Source organism: Myiozetetes cayanensis, unplaced genomic scaffold, assembly GCF_022539395.1.
Source record: "Myiozetetes cayanensis isolate MyiCay16 unplaced genomic scaffold, myiCay2020 scf2-11, whole genome shotgun sequence".
NCBI classification, from domain to species: Eukaryota; Metazoa; Chordata; class Aves; order Passeriformes; family Tyrannidae; genus Myiozetetes; species Myiozetetes cayanensis.
The window spans coordinates 69,892,117-69,911,159 of record NW_026087411.1 but is presented as its reverse complement, the minus strand read 5'-3'; the positions used below and the strand labels follow the sequence as shown (position 1 = coordinate 69,911,159).

At 41.3% G+C, this 19,043-nt stretch overlaps 1 protein-coding gene across 2 annotated transcripts; it reads right to left on the bottom strand.

Moving 5' to 3' along the window:
* Positions 1-1,057: 1,057 nt before the first annotated feature.
* On the bottom strand, positions 1,058-18,652 carry SNX3 (sorting nexin 3). 2 transcript variants are annotated; one of them, XM_050316354.1, is made up of 4 exons: positions 18,381-18,652; positions 5,690-5,785; positions 5,185-5,309; positions 1,058-1,738 (listed from the first exon to the last, which is right to left on the bottom strand). In XM_050316354.1, exons 1-4 carry the CDS (start codon positions 18,540-18,542, stop codon positions 1,633-1,635), a joined length of 489 nt encoding a protein of 162 aa, XP_050172311.1. In that variant the 5' UTR covers positions 18,543-18,652; the 3' UTR covers positions 1,058-1,632. The 2 variants fall into 2 exon arrangements, with proteins under 2 accessions (XP_050172311.1, XP_050172312.1); XM_050316355.1 differs by lacking the exon at positions 5,185-5,309 and having other exon boundaries at positions 18,381-18,627.
* Positions 18,653-19,043: the final 391 nt, after the last annotated feature.

Genomic DNA, 19,043 nt, shown 5'->3' with positions numbered 1-19,043 from the left:
AGTGGACTCTGTCAGTTCTGGTCCCTGGTTTAATGAATAGGGCCATTAGAGAGAATCAGCACAGTCTTAGTTAAGAATAAGGTGGAAAGAGTAATTATTCAAACACCTATCTATTCAGTGTAGCTAATCACCAGTACTATACGTCATCCAGTCGGCCACCACTGCTTTGTCAGTTAAGTCTTTGACATTCAGATTTCCAAAAATGAGGTTAGTGGCCTCAGTAAAAAGAGGCTAATAACTTCTGTCAGCAAGTTTGTGGGATGCTCTGGACAGTGATAAGTATTGTAAGAAGGAAAAAAGCAGCAGAGCTGAGTCTAAGTCAACATGTAGCTACCAAGCAGCACAAAACACTAGAGCAGATTGCTTCTAGAATATTCTTGAATCCATTTTCAAGAGCATCTGAACAGGTCAATTCTGTGTCACATGTGGAAGACTAAGAAAGCTTCTCTAGCTCACTTCTTTCTCATGAGAAAGACAACCTCAGAAGTGCTGCTTGTGAACTGCAGTTCAGCCACTGACTATCTGCACTGCATCAGTGGTCACACAAGCACAGTGCTACAGCTTACCCCTCCTTTTGGAAGTGGGCTATGATCACATCTTACAGCCGACTTGGGGGATTTCATGTCCCTAACTGTAATTGTAGAGCAGAGCTACTTTAATCTAGGAATGAAGTTATGTCAACATTCCTTTCTCAATAGGATGGTATAGTTTTCACCAGCTAGTTGAAGCTAGACTGATGCTTCTCATGCCAAGTAGAAAGGTACTCTTTCCCCAGAGTTATTAAAGTCACAGATCTGTTGACTGCCTACCATGAATGGTATTCCAGTTTTGGCTCCACACCACAGGAACAGCCTTCAATACCTTTATATGTTCTTTAACACTTGCAGAGGGAGTGCCACCATCTCAGGGTTCTTAGTGCTGGCTGTTAGTAATACAAAACTACATTGTGGAAGAGCATCACAGCAAGGCTGCAACACCAGTTCACTCCATACAGTAAAATCCCTGCTTCTCAGAAAGCATGAGATACCCCACGCTCAAGGTCAAGAGTGACAAAACATTTGAAGTGCATTTTCATTTTTATTTCAAAACTTTAGACAAGTTACTTTAGTATATAAATTTGATTTTTTCCTTTTACAGAATATAAAGATACTTCCCTCATTACTTCAGTATAAAGTGTTTTACAAGCTTGAAGACAATTGCATAAGTGTTTCTCACACAGGATATCAGAAATAAAGCAGTCTTTCTACAGACATTCAGACAGGTGACTACCTCAGAAACAGCATAGCAGTTCAGTCAAATACAAGTGAACACGTGACACTACAATTGTGAAAGTTCAAGTAAGGCCAAGTCAGTAAACATTGTTAAGTCATTGCAAATAATAGTGGAAAGGTTTGTGAGACTTTGCAAGGGGTGAACGGTCTCACAGTATAATACTTTTAAATGAAGGATTCAGAGGGATTTAGCTAGAAGACAAGTGAGTTCTTAAATGCTATAAAGCATATGCAAAGACCAAGCAGTGTACTGGTGTTAGTGGAGACTTCGTGCCTGTTCATCCTCAGCATGCTAAGACAAACTATAACCTTTAAAACCAAGCCTAAGAACCACTAATGTTTAAGAAGACAGTTTTAGAATTCAAGTATGTCTTATTTTGGATGGTGTGTAGTTTTTGTCTATTACTTCATCTTGTAAGAACATGTGAAGACAGCGCTCGTTCTGTGCCAGTGGGTGGCCTGCAACCCTGGAGAGGAAAAAGACAAGCATTAGTGTGAACCAATCGAGCCTACTTGCAGCTAGCCAGTAGACTGAGGTTTTGTACCACTAACCTATTGTTCTGCATTTAGGCATGAATCCCACTTTCAGTTCACTGCTGGCAACTAGAATGATGTCCAGCAGTAAGATTTGTCATGCTCCCCCAGATGAAGTTAGTCCATAGGAACTCTCAGCTACCTCTGATCATTTGGAAGCATGTTATGTCATCATCTATCACCTGCAACTGATGGGACTATCCAAGAGCCATTCCAACATTAGGAAATCTAGAGTTAAGGAAGGCAAATGGATTTTTTTTTTACAGGTCTTGACACCTGTGCCACAGGACCCCTTTCTAAAGGCTGCTTATCTGCTCAGTCCTCATCTCACTGAGCAGCAGTCTGCCCCGGCAGAGCTGAAGCCTTGCTCCACCAGGGGGTGCGAAGGCCTTCCAAAGGCTCCAGCACTGCTCCGGGCAGTGACTCCCCTTGGTCAGTGCTCCTCTACCATGGGAAGTCAGAGGGTTCTGTTCATTGCTCATATCTTAGCTATCAAACACAGGAGACAGACCTTGTCTGCTCTAGGAGAGACCAGTATCTCTACTGTAGGTTTAGTTTTGTTTCACACATAAACTGAGACACCATCCTTTTAACAGGAAAGTGGCTGAAATTGAATTAGGAGACACTACCAAACTTGGAAGAAAACCACAAGATATTGCATTCAAACCCTTAAAATACCATGCAGACTCTTGTGCTGGTAAAAATCCAAGGGAACCAGATACCCGAAAGCTGACCACTTATGAACATAAAAACGTAAAGCAGTTTGGTTTAAAAAAGCTACATCCAGTTTGGTCAATCAAGACAGACTTTTGCCTTTAAGACAAAAAGCCCCCCATCCTCCCTAGGGCAGCTTGTGTCAGCCTTATGGCCTCCATATCTGTCAAAACATTTCTACTCTTAAAGGAGGTGATCTAATTGAACACATGTAATACACAGTAAGCTCCAGTGGTTCACCACCAGTACTTCCACGAACCTTTGTGCATTTTCTCCAAATTTATCTATCACTGTTTATTTCACCACAGGACATATTCACTTATCATTGAGGGTGACCTGTAATGAGGAAGCTAAGCTCTCCTATTCAGTATTGATGATTATTTCAAGTGCAGTTATAACACTTATCAATCTTGTTGGTTCTAGTAAATGGCCAGCAGTCTTAAGCACAAGTTCACAAGAATGATAGTCTAGAATAATTAGCCTGAGTTTCTTATCCTCATCAGACTGACACTGATGGCCTTGAACTTCAAGGGAAAGATATATAGGAGAAGATGATGGGGAAGTAGCATATTCCTTCTCCTTTTCAGGAAGGCTTGGAAATTGGTGGCTGAATTGCAAGATTAGATCTGATCCCAGATTCAACTGGAATAGCTTGCTCTGCGTTGGCTTTCCCTCAATATTTTTCACAAAGGTGACCCTTACAAATAGCAACTGCTACTTCAAGAATTTTCATGTATCTCAAAGTCAGGTTCAGGCAGACAAGAATGCTGAGACGCAGCCATCCCTTGAATGTCATTGTATGTAGTACTGATGGTGGTGCCAGCAAGCTGGCCCAAGACAGTTGAATCAAATAAGGTGCACTGTCTTGATTTAGATTTTACATCTAGAGAGGCAAAGCTTCTCAATAACATCCATCTCAACACTCCTGGATATCAAGAACTGGCATTGGTGCACTAAGACTTTTTTTGTTATGATGATATAATTTATCTGAGGGACTCTAGCTCTAGAAGGAAAGACCAGCATGGAGAATGCAATAATGTGAATGTACTACGCAAATGACCTTCAGGTGTAATTCACTAATACTCAGAATACTTGGTAGAAGCCTTAAGGCTTCTGTGTTGTTCAAATCTTTAGTAATATTTGCTTAGCCAGTTGGTCCTGCTATTAGAATAAATCGATGAGCTGGAATAGTTATGAGTTGTGTCTGAAAAGTCCTATTCCAGCTGTACTCAAGTCTGCCACTACGTCAACAGCTACATTAATAATCTGCTTTTATATTTCAAAGGAGGAAAAATTAACCAAGAAGTTGTACACTTCCACACAATCAATTTATTACTTGCTGTAGGACTGAACAAGTGATGCCCACAAACCGACTACCTAATTTCTGTCAGCTATACTGAGTTTTTCAGAGTGTCGAGGTAAGATGACTGTTTCAGCTGCTTCAGAACACAAACAGCCCTCTTGCATATACATACATATTGCTAGACTCAGCATACAAAAGTTTGCACTTCTTCCCCATACAAGACAGAGTCCCAAGCCTGCATGGACAAAAGTTGCACTTTACAGTCATGACTGCCTTGATTTTACAGCACTAAAAAAACCAAACACATTCCATCTTGCTATTCGATGCCCTGGAAGTTCATTCCACTTGTCTTTAAACAGCACAAAGAGCAGTCTGAAGCATTTTACCTGCTCAGAATCATTAGCAATACCTCTAAATTGAGCTGACATGCAAGTATGTGAAGAAAAAACAGAGATTTCATATGGTCACACTTACTTGCACAAAACAGACAGTTTTAGTAAACTAGTCACTTGCAACTCCAAGACACTGAACTAACAGTAACTCACAAGTACATTCTCTTAAGTACTTGAGTAACTCACAGGCATCTTCTGTTAAACAGCCTAACTATCAAACAAGGTTAGAATGCTAGTGGAACTGACAAGCTTGAACTTTTAAAGGGAGCAGTCCCAAATCCAGTTGGTCTGAACAGCGTTGACTCTAGAGACCAGAAGAGTGGGTTAACTGACTGCACTCCTCCTTACCCACAGCTTGGATCCACATTGTAAAAGAGATTACACCAGCGACCCCGGTCCATGTACAGACAGCTGTTAGTAGTGCCAGATGGCAGAAACAGAATCATAATACTTTGCTACTATAATTTCTGCTCAACCTTCTGAAAGGCAGTGACAAAACCCAAAGTGTCTATTTCAAACTATGCATGCCTACCTAGAGCAGTGTTTTTACATCTTCAGAAAGATTCTCATGATGATTAGAGAAAATATGCATCATTACACAAGCTGATAATACCTCAACATCTGCTATCAAAGTAAACTGCTGTAAGCCCACTGTAAGCTCCATTGTTCACACAGTGGAGAATACCCTTTCAGAAATTATAAAGTAGGACTCTTTTGAATGTTATAATTTTAGTAGCAATTTGCATAAATTAACAACAGCACTAACAGTCATTTCAGTTGTTCAGGTAAGCATTAAGACATCCAAACTAAACACTGGATGAGCAATGTTAGTATGTCCTACTTCAAGATTATGTGAAAGTTAATATTCAGAACCTAGTGCAGTTACCTCCGTTAGAGGACTAATAGCTTTAACGCAATTTTCCAGAGCGGAGCTCTGGGTTTGTCTTGGATAACTAGACCTGATACTTACTTGTTTATGAATTGTTCAAGAGCCTGCTTCCTTTCCTCTATAAAGGAATCATCAAATATACCATCATCTCCTCGGAAGGGAAGCTGACGGAGAAGCGCTTTTCCTGGTAGAGGTGGTACCACAACCTGAAAGATTTACAGAAGTGTCCTTAAGTGCAGCCTATAAGCAAGTTCATACACCTGTTCCACCTCTTCATCCTAGAGGACCCAACTTGTCATTCACATTACGAGTGAAATAATAAAACATGAGCAGAGAAGACCAGTATCTGCCCACAGAGATAAGATGAATTCCAGTAGTTTAACTCTGAATTAACTCAAAACCATTAAAACAGCCTCTGGCATTGTAGAACTGAGGCTTGATAAAAAGACTGACACACTGGTTTATTACTGGACATTTTCAACCACAGTATCTGCTCCATATGATATATGCTTTACAACATGGTGATAATATTTCAGCATCATTACTCTTTGTATGAAGACTCGTATTTACCTCTCACTTTACTCACCTTGCTTTCTCTTTCTAATTCATTCCTTAGCCATTCAAAATCACTATATCTTCTTCTGACTGTAGATTCTTTCAATTTGAATATAGGTAGATTTGTCTGAAAACAAGAACACAAGCTGTTGATTAGACAGATTAGAAATTTTGATAACCAGAAGAACCAAGCTGTTAAGTTACACATTACTTCCATTTAGGCAACAACAACAGTATTGAGAAACACTCGACACACAGAAATATAAATAAAGCTCTAAGCTACATCAGTAAGCTGTACCTCAAACTGCGTAACTGTGAGCCTCATTTACATGGCATCATTATCACTGGTATTTTGTCATCTATCACCTAGCAGAATATCTGATTTGCTGGTCACTTGAGATAGTTCTAAGGTCGCATAAGCAACTCTTTCAGGAGCTGGATCCCCAATATGAACAAAATTGGAGGTGGGGAGGGAAGGGGGAAGAAAGTCTTCTTAATCCACACAGGCTTCTCTTATTGCATTGAAGGGAGTGTTTCAGATACCATTATAGGACATGAACCAAGCATCCTGTACTTTTCTACTCCCTGATAAATCATGACCTCCAACATCTTTAGAAGCAAAACCAGTAAGTCCTACAGTGAATCCATCTAGGACAGATGAAGATTTGATAGCACAAGCTGCCAAGTTTGGGTAGCTCCAAAGAAGCTAACAAGACCGAGATGCAATACCACATTCAGTGCTGAAGAGATCAGACTATCTGACTACAAAGTTAAACTAAGCAGACCATCATTACGGACATTAGGGAGAACTTTGCTGAACGAGGATAGGAGCCAGCACCCAAGTCTAACACCCTTGAAAGAGACATCAGATGGAGCAAGACTATAATGCTGCACAAGACCATGTTACGTATACAAGCACCCTGGTAAAAGTCCTTACACTAACTTGTGTGAGAGCCTGTATTACTTCTGTTCATTCTTGGGTGCAGTGTAATCCCACTGTTGTAATCCAACTTGCATGCTGTTTTCAAAGTAGACATTGGGAGAGTCCTCTCTTAATGACATCCTCAGAATGAAAAGTTCCAAAACCATATTCTGAAATTTAGTGTCATCAGTAAACTGGCTAGAACATTACAAAAATGTTCCTAGGAGTTATGACTTCCTAAAAGTAAGACCATAAGCCTGTAACTGCCATATACAACCAGAAGCAACAAAATAAAGCCTACTCTTGTCATACTGCATATTCTCTAATAGTCTTAGTCTGCCTTTAAGGAGTCTTGAGGAGTACCCTAGGAAGCTGATGTTCACATGGGACTACAGTTACGCCCCAGTCTTCCTGCTGACAGATGCACAGTAGTCATTCTCTGCTAGTACCTTGTACCTTTTACTTTTTGTTGTTTTATTTTTTTATCTCGTAAGCCATCTCACTCAGGATCTGGTCACAAGAGTGGATATCCCTACACAATAACTTTCATAGGATGTTATGCTTAAGCTATGACTGGGCAATAATTTTGGCTTCTCAAAACACGTTTAATTGCAGGTTTAATTCCTGCACTAGGCAAGCCTGGCACTATGGATTGTGGTATTGCTGCCAGCCAATAACAAGTTTCTGGCTGTCACAGTTCAAAAGTACTTGAGAAGTTGGTTGTGTACTTTCACATTATGCAAATTAGTCCAAAATTTACAAGTGATAAAGTATAGAACAGTACTTTGTTAGGTAATTTTATTGCTAAATGTTTTAAAGTATTCAAGCTCTCTTTCCCAGGTAAATTATTGTTGATTGGGCTAGAGACTACTAATAAAATTGCACTTAAGACTTATGTCAGAAGTCAGGACTTTAATAAATAAACACTCTTGTCTTGAGGGTAAAAATACTTTACTCAAGAGTGAATATAGGTCTCCCTGAGTACATGAAGGAGATTCCCTGGAGTGAAGTACTGGATTATTTTCCTCTGCTTTCAGCTATTGGCTTTTTAACCAAATTCACCCTTACACATTACATCAACTCTTTGCCAGTGTCTCAGGTAGAAAAAGTTCTTTACAATATTTAACAAATAGGTTCTCACCTGCAGAAAATACTCCTTTCTCCTCTCAAGTTACTTACAAGAGGGATTAGGACTGGATAAAAGCAACTAAAAAACAATGAGTTCCCAGGTCTTCAGGAACTCTTTTCATGCTTCTAGGCATGAAGTCTATAAAGTTAATCTCTAAACAACATATCAGGCTTACAGGTACAATGTGTTGGTAGAAGTGCCAATTGAGCTCACTTTACCTTCTACACTCCCTTTTGAACTTTTGACATGCTAGCCCAGTTAGCAAGTTGGAGGGAAGGACAGAGTCCTTTGTTTTCCTTTTGAGCTGAAAAATCTTCTCCAATCTTGATCATAAGCACTGGAAATGTTCACACTGAAAAGTATGTCAAAAGGCATCCATTAAATTAAGCGTCTTACAAGTGACATTTTGACAACTATATGCTAAAGTACCTGTTCCCTGTCCTCTGGTCTGGTTATGAGATAGAGCTATCTGTTGATATCAATTTCTAAACCTCATGTTTCTTAAACCCCAGAAACTACAGCAATTCTCCTTCCTCTAGAAATAAGTACTGATAGAGCAGTGTCTTTCAGGTAACCAGGTGTTAGGATCTATTTTAAAAAGCAATTTGAGAGTCCTGTTTTATACTGCTTAAGGCTATATTCATACCTGAAGTTACTCTATGGGCCTTTCTCACTAAGGATTATTGCCCTTCAGTAGGAAGGGTTTGTGCATGTACTACTGCCTCCATCTACCATGGAGATACAGTTTTCATTAAGCAAAGACAGCTCCTGAAGTATGGGCTATCAATGGACAAGAATTTGATAGAAGTAGACAATCCTGAAGTGTCAACAATAACCTAAAGTGTCACTTTAAGACCATGTGAGATATCAAAAATGTTATTATCTGCTTCACATTTGATGTCAAGAGCTATCCTTGTTTAGTCAATCAGGTGCTAATAGCTATTCAGAGTACTGCTAGTGCTTTGTTTGCCTGCTAGAACAGAGGCAAGAGTAAGGCACAAAACTTGAAGTCAGGCTAATTTTATTTTTACAAGCATTTCTGCCCATGCTCATTCAGCATTATGGTGTTGGCTTTCTGGCCTGCTGACCTGCAAAGTCTACTATCATGACACTCATGACCCAGTTTGGCATAGCCCCTGGAGCACAGCTCATTCCTCTGATAAATTCAGCAGAATTGCTGCAGCAGTTGCTTCTTCTGGAGTGTAATAATCATATCATTTGGGGTAAAAAAATTAAACAACTTCCTAGTCCAAAATCATGTCTCTTAGCAGTTTGAATGCAAGCCCCTCAACCTGAAAGGATTATGCATCACCCAAGATATTATTAGACAACCAAAAGTCACTAGTCAGCATTACAGATAAAGCACTATTGCAGAAGGACCAATAAACCAGCTCTGCAGAAATCCCACACAGCCCAAAATCCTAAGCCATAGAAAGATGCTAAGACAAGAGATTTTGTGTAGCACTGTCTCTGTATTAGACTACATGTAGACACCATCAGGCTTTCTCTGACTACTGTCAAACTAACAGTCTGCATTCTGCAGGGGGAGTTATTGCCCAAGCCAGCACACTGCAATAAATATTGTCAAAAGTGGTGCCAAGTCACATTACATAGTTAAACAACAGATGACAAAGCCAGACCCCTAAGTCACTCCTACATTTCTCCACTCAGACGCCAAATAAGTTTCTACAGCCATTTGGCTTGTGCTCAGCAAACTAGTAGTGGGAAGCAATGACTGCTTGCTAATAGACTTCAGGGTGAAACCTGTATTCACAGTGAGCACGTTTCTTCAGCTACATTTATGTTATTATAACATATTCAATTGGAGACCAATTCCAAGCTCAGGAGGCTCCCAATTCACCTCAGAAGCAAATGACAGTCCTAGGACAGTAGCTTGGATAACCAGGTAGCAATCTTCTAGATGTTACTACAGTCAATCCCCAAGTTAGAAGCCTACAAATTGTTTCTATATAAAAGTGCGGAGACTTTCACAAACAGAATGCAAATACTTTGAGTACTAGTCAATACTGTCCATTTAGTTTCAGACACAGCCCTCTAATGTAGCCATTCCGGTATAAAAGTTACCATAAACGCAGGAGGAAATCTAGAGTATTTTAAACACATTTGAATTCTAAGTATTTTCAAGTGTTCTGTTATCTAGACTAGATTAATTTATTCAGGGAGTAGACAAAGTCTTACAAATAGCTAGACTTGCTCCTATAGATTTGTTTCCAGACACAAATCGAACGCAAATAGCATTTGGATTTCTTCAAAGAGCATGTTGACACTCCACAAGATTGTCTCTATGTGTCACTGCAGTTCGGTCCACCTCCAAACAGCAGAAACTCCATAGCTGTAGTTGTTAGTATAGTTTGAAGTAAATTTGATTCGTTTCCTCATCTGCCAACACAACACTCACCAGCAGCACTGCATTGCCCATGTCTCCTGCTCCTAACAGACCAAGAATAAAGCTTCTCTGTTGCCACAGCACCTACTTTGATGTCATCTTTTCAAGTTGCTTATGGCAGCCTTGACAGAACTCTATTTCCATTAAAATAGAGCAAAAGAAAGCACACAGTTCACTTTTGATAGAAGCTTGTGGCTTTGAATCTCAGAAGCTAAATTCAAGCATCTTACTGTCTCCTCATACAAGCTGTAATCTTTGTCAAGAGACTACACCCTTTGACTACATTTACAGTCAGTCAAAGGGAGCTCTGGGGTATTACAGTAAATAGCATTCAGGCTGGATAAAAAAGTATTATGATTTTCTTAACACAAGAGCCTGCTGTCCTTTAGTGCAAGAAACTGGCTTCAGCAGTCCACTGTTATTGCAGAAACCTTGTCAGTGGTTTGTTTCCTTCCAGACTCAACATAAGCAGCTACCTCTCTATTTCCTACAATTACGAAAAGCAAGAAAGAAGGAAAACATGCTCTAAACTTCAGTTTCTAGAAATTTAGTTTCTTGCTGGGTGCCTTACTGAAGGAAAGCTTCTTTCCCACTGCAAAATGTCACACAAGACATTGTTATTTTTCTAAATTTCAGTCCTTTTGCCTAAACCTTCCCTTTTCTCCACTTGGTGTCCAGATCTACTGAAGATACATTATACTAAAAAAAAAAATAAAGTTAATAGAACACTGAAAAATCTGACCATATGTACACCTAAGTTTTAAACAATGTTGACTTAAAGTATACCAAGAACTAGAGCTTCCCACCATGCAGTGCTGAGATATGGAGCTAGCATGTTTTCCACCTTAAAGATAAGGCAGTAAAATCCTAATAGCAACGTGAGAGAGACTATCAGTCTTTAGACAAGACAACCTTTGCCAAGTCCAATGCCTTGAGCTCAGAATTGCTTTCTGAAAATGAGAATAGGGATGTCTAGGTTTTTGCCAAAAAGCATCTATCATCACCTGATCATGTTCAACAACATCAATTCAAACAACTGAGTTATGGTGAGCCACAGTAAAAAGGCTCAAAGCAGGGTAAATCAAGATTAACAGATTATTTAGTGACTCTTTATTCTTCAGGTTGCATGCTCAGAAGCCAAAGGTAAAAACAGAAGCCAACTTTAAGAAGGACTTGGGCAAAGACTTTTACAACATCCAAATGGAATTAGTAACTCTAAATAATTATTTCACAGGGTTAGCAAGCCAAAGCCTCTTCTGAAATATCAAATATTCATTTGAAAGAAAAGGGATTGCTACTTTTACATAACTGCAAGCTATAATGGCCATATGCTCTGATTTGGCCTACTGTAATGTTCCCATTCATTCATCACTGAGAATGACTGAAGAGGGATCACATTAAGTTGATACTTCATCATCATTAGCTGACATCTGCCAGCTACAGTCAAATGGCGATGAACAAATTTCTGTGAATTACTGTAATTGATAATTTTTTATCAGGAACAAAAGCTTTACTGTGCTTTGTGAGCTAGAGACAGTCCAGCATCCCTATATTTCAAACATGCAAGAAAAAGGAGGTAACCAGTACAGAATAGATCTATTAAGTAGCAGAAATTTTTCTTCATATTTCCAGTTTTACTGAAGTAGTAACATTCACATTCTTAAGTAGCCAATAAAAGCTGCAGAAAGGCTTCTAACTTCTGCTCATTAATTTGTAGCATATCCTAATGCTTAGAGGGTGCTGCAGCTTAGGCCCATGGAAATAATCTTGGAAGCTTTTCCCCCATGTATAGAGTTGGCTTTAAACCACTTAATATAGAGTTTCATTTTGTTCTGGATTTTAGAGTAAAGTTGCTATACACAAGCTAACAGTTACACTTTCAAGATGGGCTTTGTGGCCAATATAAACAATACTGACACGTGGGAGAACCTTCTGGGGCATAGCAGAAGTTTTGGATTCTCAAGAAATAGCCACAGAAGAAATACTTCAGGGACCCATTTTCATTTGGTAAAACACTTGTTTTAATACTCTGACTAGAAGGCTGGGGTTTCTTCATCCTTTTCACATTAAAAGTTATTTTTCACATTAACAGTAGCAACTTCAGACCCCTCACTCAGTGCTATAGCCTCACAGGGCATTTGGATTACATACTTGGTTAAACACCCTCCAATAGTGCAACTGGCATTGCATTACCAAGTGAAAAAACTTTTATAAATAAAATACTTCCCTTACATTTAGAAGACATAAATGATGCAGCACAGATTTATTACACCAGATGAAAAGCATCAGAGACCTGACTGCTCTAAAGTTCAAGCTAACACTTTTTCAGCATGCCATCTAAAAATAAACATGTATCAGAACACTCTGGCATCAGATGCCTACCTGGATCACAGCCATCTGTCCTACAAAGATTAGTCATTGTTCCATTTGACTTGGTCTGTTCCACACTGTACTAGAGTGCAATCTTAATATATGACAATCAAGACCCACACTGTGTGTGCCGAAAAAAAAGGACTCCAAGTCACTAATAAGAAGCACTCTTCAGAGACTTGCTTATTTTATTTACACAGTAACACACAGCAGTGCAAAACTAGTTCAATACCTTTGGACCAGGCTCTTGAACCTAGTTTAATCACAAACCGCTACAGAAAAAACAGCTGCTCAAAGCAAATATAGACAATAGACTTGTAAATCAACTCTCCTTGCTTTGGAAATTTCTTTCATTCAAGCCATTCCCCTTCTCTGTCTCCCTAGTCAGTGTCCTTGGAAGTTCTTAGCCTTCCAGATATCGTTTTCTGAACTAATGCTTGAAGGAGCAGTTAGTGTCTGTAAATGTGCACTATCTGGGCTGTAGAACAGAAAAATAAAGTCACCTGAATCACTGCATTTTTATTCTTTGAAGAGGAGTCTGAAAATATCTGACTGGTAGCAGTGTCTAGAAAAGGGCATTAAAAGCATAATTTACTCCAGTTAGAGAAGACTTGCAGTGTTATGCAAGACTTCCAGTAGTAAAGAAATAAAGAATTACTGCGTATTATGCATCCCTAAATATCCACACTGAGTCAGTGTTCAGTCATTACTCCACCACAAGCTTCAGCTGTGAAACTCTACAATGCTGAAGTCAACTACATCAAGGGTAGATTTGATTTTTCTCATGGTGGGGGAAGAATCTGCAGCTTCCAACCCTGCCAAACACAGGAAGGACAGGAGATATGGTACCATTCAAGGACAGACCATTTCAAAGACACATTCATCAGATCAAGAGCACCACTTTGCAAAACATGGCATTAAGACAAGTGCTTTCTGAGCAAGTTATACTTTCAGTTCATTTACTGTCTGTGTTGATTTGATCACAGCAGTGAGACTCAAATCAGTCACTCAAGTCAGATTACTACAAATATGCTGAAATGCAAATATTATATCCAAGCTAAGCCTTGAAAAAACGGGTTAAGAGGAGAACAGACTTTTACAAGTGTCTCAAGTTCAGCAGTACTTGGATATACTTCCCCAATCCTTTGAAACCAGTACTATTCTTAACACTGCAGGCACTTCACAGTCTGTGTGTTCATTTCCTTCCCCACACTGGACCTACAGAGTCAAGTACCTCTGTAGGTATACAGAAGTCTTTCTGCAGAAGATACAGGAAAGCTGACTGCTGCCTTAAAGACCATTGGTGCCACTCAAGTGATCCATTTCACAACATCTGAAAGCACAGCAGCAAGGCAGTACCTTTCTACACCTCAAGACAAATCACTGCACTAGAGAACCTCAAAAAGCTAAGGTATACTTAGTGCTGAGTTTAATAATACTGATTAGAGGCAACAGGCCATTGAACATTAAAGAAAGGAACTAAGAAGACAAAGGCTTTTAGTTTGACTTCAGTTTAACAAAAAAAAAAATCTTTAACTACTTGGACTAATAGCTCCTGTAACAGGTATTTTGTTTCAGTTCTGTCAATTTAAACACCAATGACTTCCCTGCAAGTTCTCATTAACCATAACAGATATTTTAATCTTTTAGTCTAGGTGACAAACCAAACCAAAATGGGCAGCACAGAAGCCACTTTTACTTCTACAGAAACAGTAACAGATGAAACAGCGTTAACAAAGGGATATTTCCCCACATGTACCAAGTTCCTGGATACCCCTATGCTCTGTTGACACTATTCTAACCAATGTCTTTACCTCCTGTGGCACTGCCTTTACAGTGGGTGTACGGCTCTGATGTGTCACCAGTTGCTGGATCAGAGTTAGCTTGTAAAGCTTAAGTCTTGTCTCCTTAAAGGATTTAACAACTGAAGCTATTGCAGAGAATCTGTTTGAGCAAAGACCTTCCTTTTGACCCACTTATCAAGAAAACTATGTCTCAACTACAGCAGAAGACAAATGATACCTGGAACTGGACTGAGGACTGAAGACATGTTGTAGGACGATAATATGACAACTGCCATTTTTATTATGTTTGTTTCCTGGAATTCAGGGAGAGGACTGATTTATAGCCCATAAATAGTAACAGGTATTTGCATGCCCTCACTGAAGAGTGTTGACGTGCACAAGTCCACCCTGACAAGGTTTAACAAGTAGGAGGGAACAGCTAGTAAAGACTCATGAGAAACAGCACGCAAGAGTATTTACAGGGAACTTACCTGTTGGTTCACATCTTTCCTCAAGAGGTAAGGGCAGTGGAGTAGTTTGCAGCATTACTTTAGTAGGCAGTCTAGCTGATTATGTTAAACACTGCACAGTCACCATACTGTGATCATTTAGGTAACTTCAGATGAGATGAGTAATTTATCAAGTTTACTTCAATAGAAAAAGCACTTGGAACTTTATACCCTACTGCATTATCTCTGTGTTGGTTCACCCTAAGCTGTCACACACAAAGGACACCTTAGAACAGTACAAACTCACTGCCTAATGCTGCTGATGGAAGGCAAATTCTCAAGCACTCTATCAAAAACACGACCCACTCAAATTTGCCATTTCAGCACTGCCACGATGACAATTCCTATCACTTACCATTTTTGAGCAAGTCATTTGACTTTTATTGCTAGGCTGCACTGTAGTGGCACACTGCCACATTGTATGCCTTACAGTGGTTGCTACAGTGGAAAGTTTTCTGTCATCACCTTGTTCAGCTTGCCAGGAACAGACTGTTATTTAATGTAAGTTCAGGCTCAGAAAGTCAATACTTTGGCCAAGTGTCCATCTGTGAAGTAAGCTGCCCAGCTAGAAGTGCTGTGTAGGGTCTACCTGCAGCAATCCTCTTAAGAAATCTCAAATCCTTGTCAAAGCACCATGCATTTACCACAATTCACATCAACCTTTCACAGAGACCTTCGCTGTGAAAAACCTTCCTAAGTACCAAAATACTGATAACTTGCTTATGCAGCAGCGTACTGTCAAGGAGTCTACCCAAATCTTTGGAGTTCCCCATTAGGCTTTCCAACTTCCACCAGAAGCTGATTAATGCAGCAATAGAAGAACTGAAGCATGAGGTTGTTCCACTTATTGCTTTCCATACAACAGATATGCTTCAGCTGCACTACCAGTAGAAAGCTTGCCAGTAAAAGCTTTGAGGAAACTGTGTATTTCACATATGTACTTTTTGCAAGATACTTGTTAACAGATATCAGTTCAAGAGTCTGCCAGCAAGCTCAATCTTTCAAACAAAAAGAAAAAAAAAAGTTAAGCTTTTAGATTCAGACAAAGATAGAATTACGCTTGAACAGTTTGTAAACACCGCAATAATGGTACAAGTCTAATTGCCTCAACAAAAACTTCAGTCTCAGTGTCCTCTCTCACAATATTTCTGGCTCAGTGTGATCTCTACCATAACATGAAGCTGCTTTCTCCAGAATCTGGCAGCAGTTTAGCCTTCCATTTCTGCACACTTAACACTTTTAACGTTGGTGTTAGCAGAAGACACAGCTTTCCAGATATGACACAGGTAACTCACACCATCTTCTCAGGTTTGTTCTATTGCCATTACTAGCACTGCTGCGGGAAACTGCCAGTGTCAGCTGCTACTTTCTTACCTTCCGTGACCACAAGCACTTGTCAAAGACAGAGGCTAGCTGGTGGCTATTGTCTGCCACACTCCAAGAAGCAGCTTATAGTACTAGGCCTACCTTTTACAAATACAATAGCACCCACAGCAATTCAAGTTTGAATTCTTCTTCCATGCTGAAACTTGTATATTAGCAACACGGCCTGTGTTCTGCCAAGAAGCAGTTAATTGATACAAGTGAACGTAATTCTGCATATCTTGTATTAGCTGCTCTGTAGCCTTCCAGCACACAGAGACATAACATTCAATTTTTCAGCTCATGATAGCTATGAACTGTGTGTACAGCAGTGCACGACTGGAAAGGGAAAGATCATGTTTTATAAGAGAGTCCTGTACACAGGCATGCACAGATGTGAGCAAAGAGGGTGGAGGATACAATGTTTACATAGTAGTCAGACTGGGAGGAAGAACAGAGGAAGGTCACAGCACTATCACAGCGTATGTTTGTCTAAATCACTTCTTGGTCTTCATTACAACAGGAATCCAGAATTTTCTACCCCAAACAGCAGATAGGCTGAAACTAATCCATCTCAAAATCTGTTTTTCTGCTTTCCTTTCTGATGAAGAACCTCAGCTTAAGATTTTTAAACAATTAGTATTTTTTAATCACAGGTAATTTGTTCTCATTCCCAAGGCTATATCATGGCCTTTTATATCATCTTCCCTGGATCCAGCAATTCCAAGTGCTCAGTCTCATGGAAAGAAACGTCACCAGGAACTGAAGGTGCAAATACTTTCCAGCAAGGTAGAATTACATCTTTCTGCTAAGTGGACTGCTAATGTTCTCATAAGGTCAGTGTAATGCAACACAGGTTTGCAAGTTCCAGTTTGTCCTCACACAGAGGCCAAACACAGGCTACAAGAGTGTTACTTTATTCTTCCTACCCCACTGACACATCCCGAAACACAAGAATGGCTACTAAACATGACAACTTATAAGCATCTGAAACAAAGAAGTATCCTTCCTAGTAGCTTTAGATCTCAGCTGATTTTGCTTTTAAAAGTAAGGTTACATTAAGCTGGGAACTTAAACCTTTAAAATCAGAAAATCCACACAAGGTTAAGTCTTGTCTAAAGAATTTTAGTGATCAAGGCAGCAGCCCTCCACTGAAGCCTTCTGGGATCTGAAGGCATATGTAAAACCTCATATTTCAGAGAATGTGTGCAGGGAGTCAATGAAGCTTTCCCCTTTATTACTAACTGCAATAACTGACCAGGTTCAATCAGCTTAAAAAAAAAAAAAAAAAAAAGGCGATACAAGGTAGTAGACTCAGCCATAAACCACAAAAAAAAATAAATTATAAGAGGTCATTAATCCAACTTATCCCTGGCAATGTAGACCAGAAATGGTTCCCTGCCTCAAGTCCCTACCAGCCACAGGCAAGAATTATGTTGTAGATATTGCATTTTTTGCATCCACTGCTCTGGGCTCTGTTTATGAAAGACCAGGGAACTTAGTAATGACTTCACATAGCTTTTCTCAAGCCATGACTTCGAGACTACTAGCCTTTGGGGCAGGTCAGTGCACACAGCCCTTCCAGCTAGGAAGAAGTCTAGTGCTGCTAAGAAAAAGTATTTGATAGTGGTACATAGCGAGAAACAGCCCAATTTATCAGGCACTAAAATTTCATTTCAGGTACAAAAGAAACCAGGAAGCCCTGCCCCATACACAGGCACCTGATCACTTCAGCTGGCTTTGATCTCCCACGTGTGCCCACTAAACTTACTTACACATTCTCTATGTATCTTTTGAGGCCACAGGAGTTCTGAATTTGACCTCCTTCTCAGGCTAGATCCACCCATATTACTCCACCTCAGGCAGCTCAGAGTTTGCCCTCCTCTATTTACCTGAAGACAGACAAGCAATTGCTCACAGTACATGGTATTTCAGTCTTAAGGACAAGCTGTGCACAGCAGAGCCGAGACAGCAGTTGTCCTCTGGTTATCTGAACCGAGCTGCATCGCCTTAGCTCCCAGGAGCCCGTCACAGAGCTGTGAGCCCCAGGCCGAGGGTGGAGAGCCCACTGCGTCTCTGCCACCGCCCCCCCAGCGCCGCTCCCGCAGCAGGCGCGACACGGGTCCTGAAGGACACGGCGGAGGGAGCCCGTCACCGCCCCCGGCCAGCCGCGGCCGACAGAAGGGCCCGACACCGCCACCCCCGCGACCGGGCCGGGCAGGGGCCGGGGCTGCCTCACCTTGACGCGGATCTCGTAGGTGGTGAAGCGGCCGCGGCCCACCCCCACCGTCTGCGGGTTGCCCACGTCGATCTCCAGGAAGTTGCTGGGCGGCCCGTAGGCGTCGTTCAGGTTCTGGGGCTTGCTGATCAGCCGCCGGGTGTCCGCGATCGTCTCGGCCATGGCGGAGCGGGCGCCTTTCCCACCCTGAGCGACCGACCGAGCCCCGAGCGCCGCTCCGCCCGCCCGCCCCGCGCCCAGCCCAGCTGACTGCCCGGCAACGCTCACCCGCACCCACGGCCCTCGCGCGAGGCACGCTGGGCGGTGTAGTCCTCGGGGGCCGCGCCCCTCGCTGACGCCCGCCGCGATCTCCCGCCTTCTGAACTACAGATCCCGGCGGGCGCTGGGGGGCGAGGCGCGCTGACCGGGGGAGCTGGTTTGTCGGGCCCGCCCGCTGGCGGGGCGCGGGCCGTGGGGCTGAGGGGTGGGCGTAGCTTCCCCGCCCTGTGGGGGTGAGAAGGCTGAGGAGGAAACGCCGTAAGGGCGAGTTGTTGGGCACAAGGAATCGGATAGGGATAAACGTGAGCCGCAGGAGCTGCCCACCAAAAGCTTTGTGTCGAAAGCAAAGTCTTAAGTTACAGACCCGCGCTGCAATCAAGGTGACAGCGTCGTCTGTAGTGGCCT

What these genes read in the sequence shown, in the direction of transcription:
- SNX3 (XM_050316354.1), bottom strand. Translation starts at nt 18,542, where the DNA reads ATGGCCGAGACGATCGCGGACACCCGGCGGCTGATCAGCAAGCCCCAG. An exon ending in CCTACGAGATCCGCGTCAAG is followed by an intron (nt 5,786 to 18,380) that starts GTGAGGCAGCCC and finishes TCTTGTTTTCAG; the next exon opens with ACAAATCTACCTATATTCAA. An exon ending in AATTAGAAAGAGAAAGCAAG is followed by an intron (nt 5,310 to 5,689) that starts GTGAGTAAAGTG and finishes TAAATCTTTCAG; the next exon opens with GTTGTGGTACCACCTCTACC.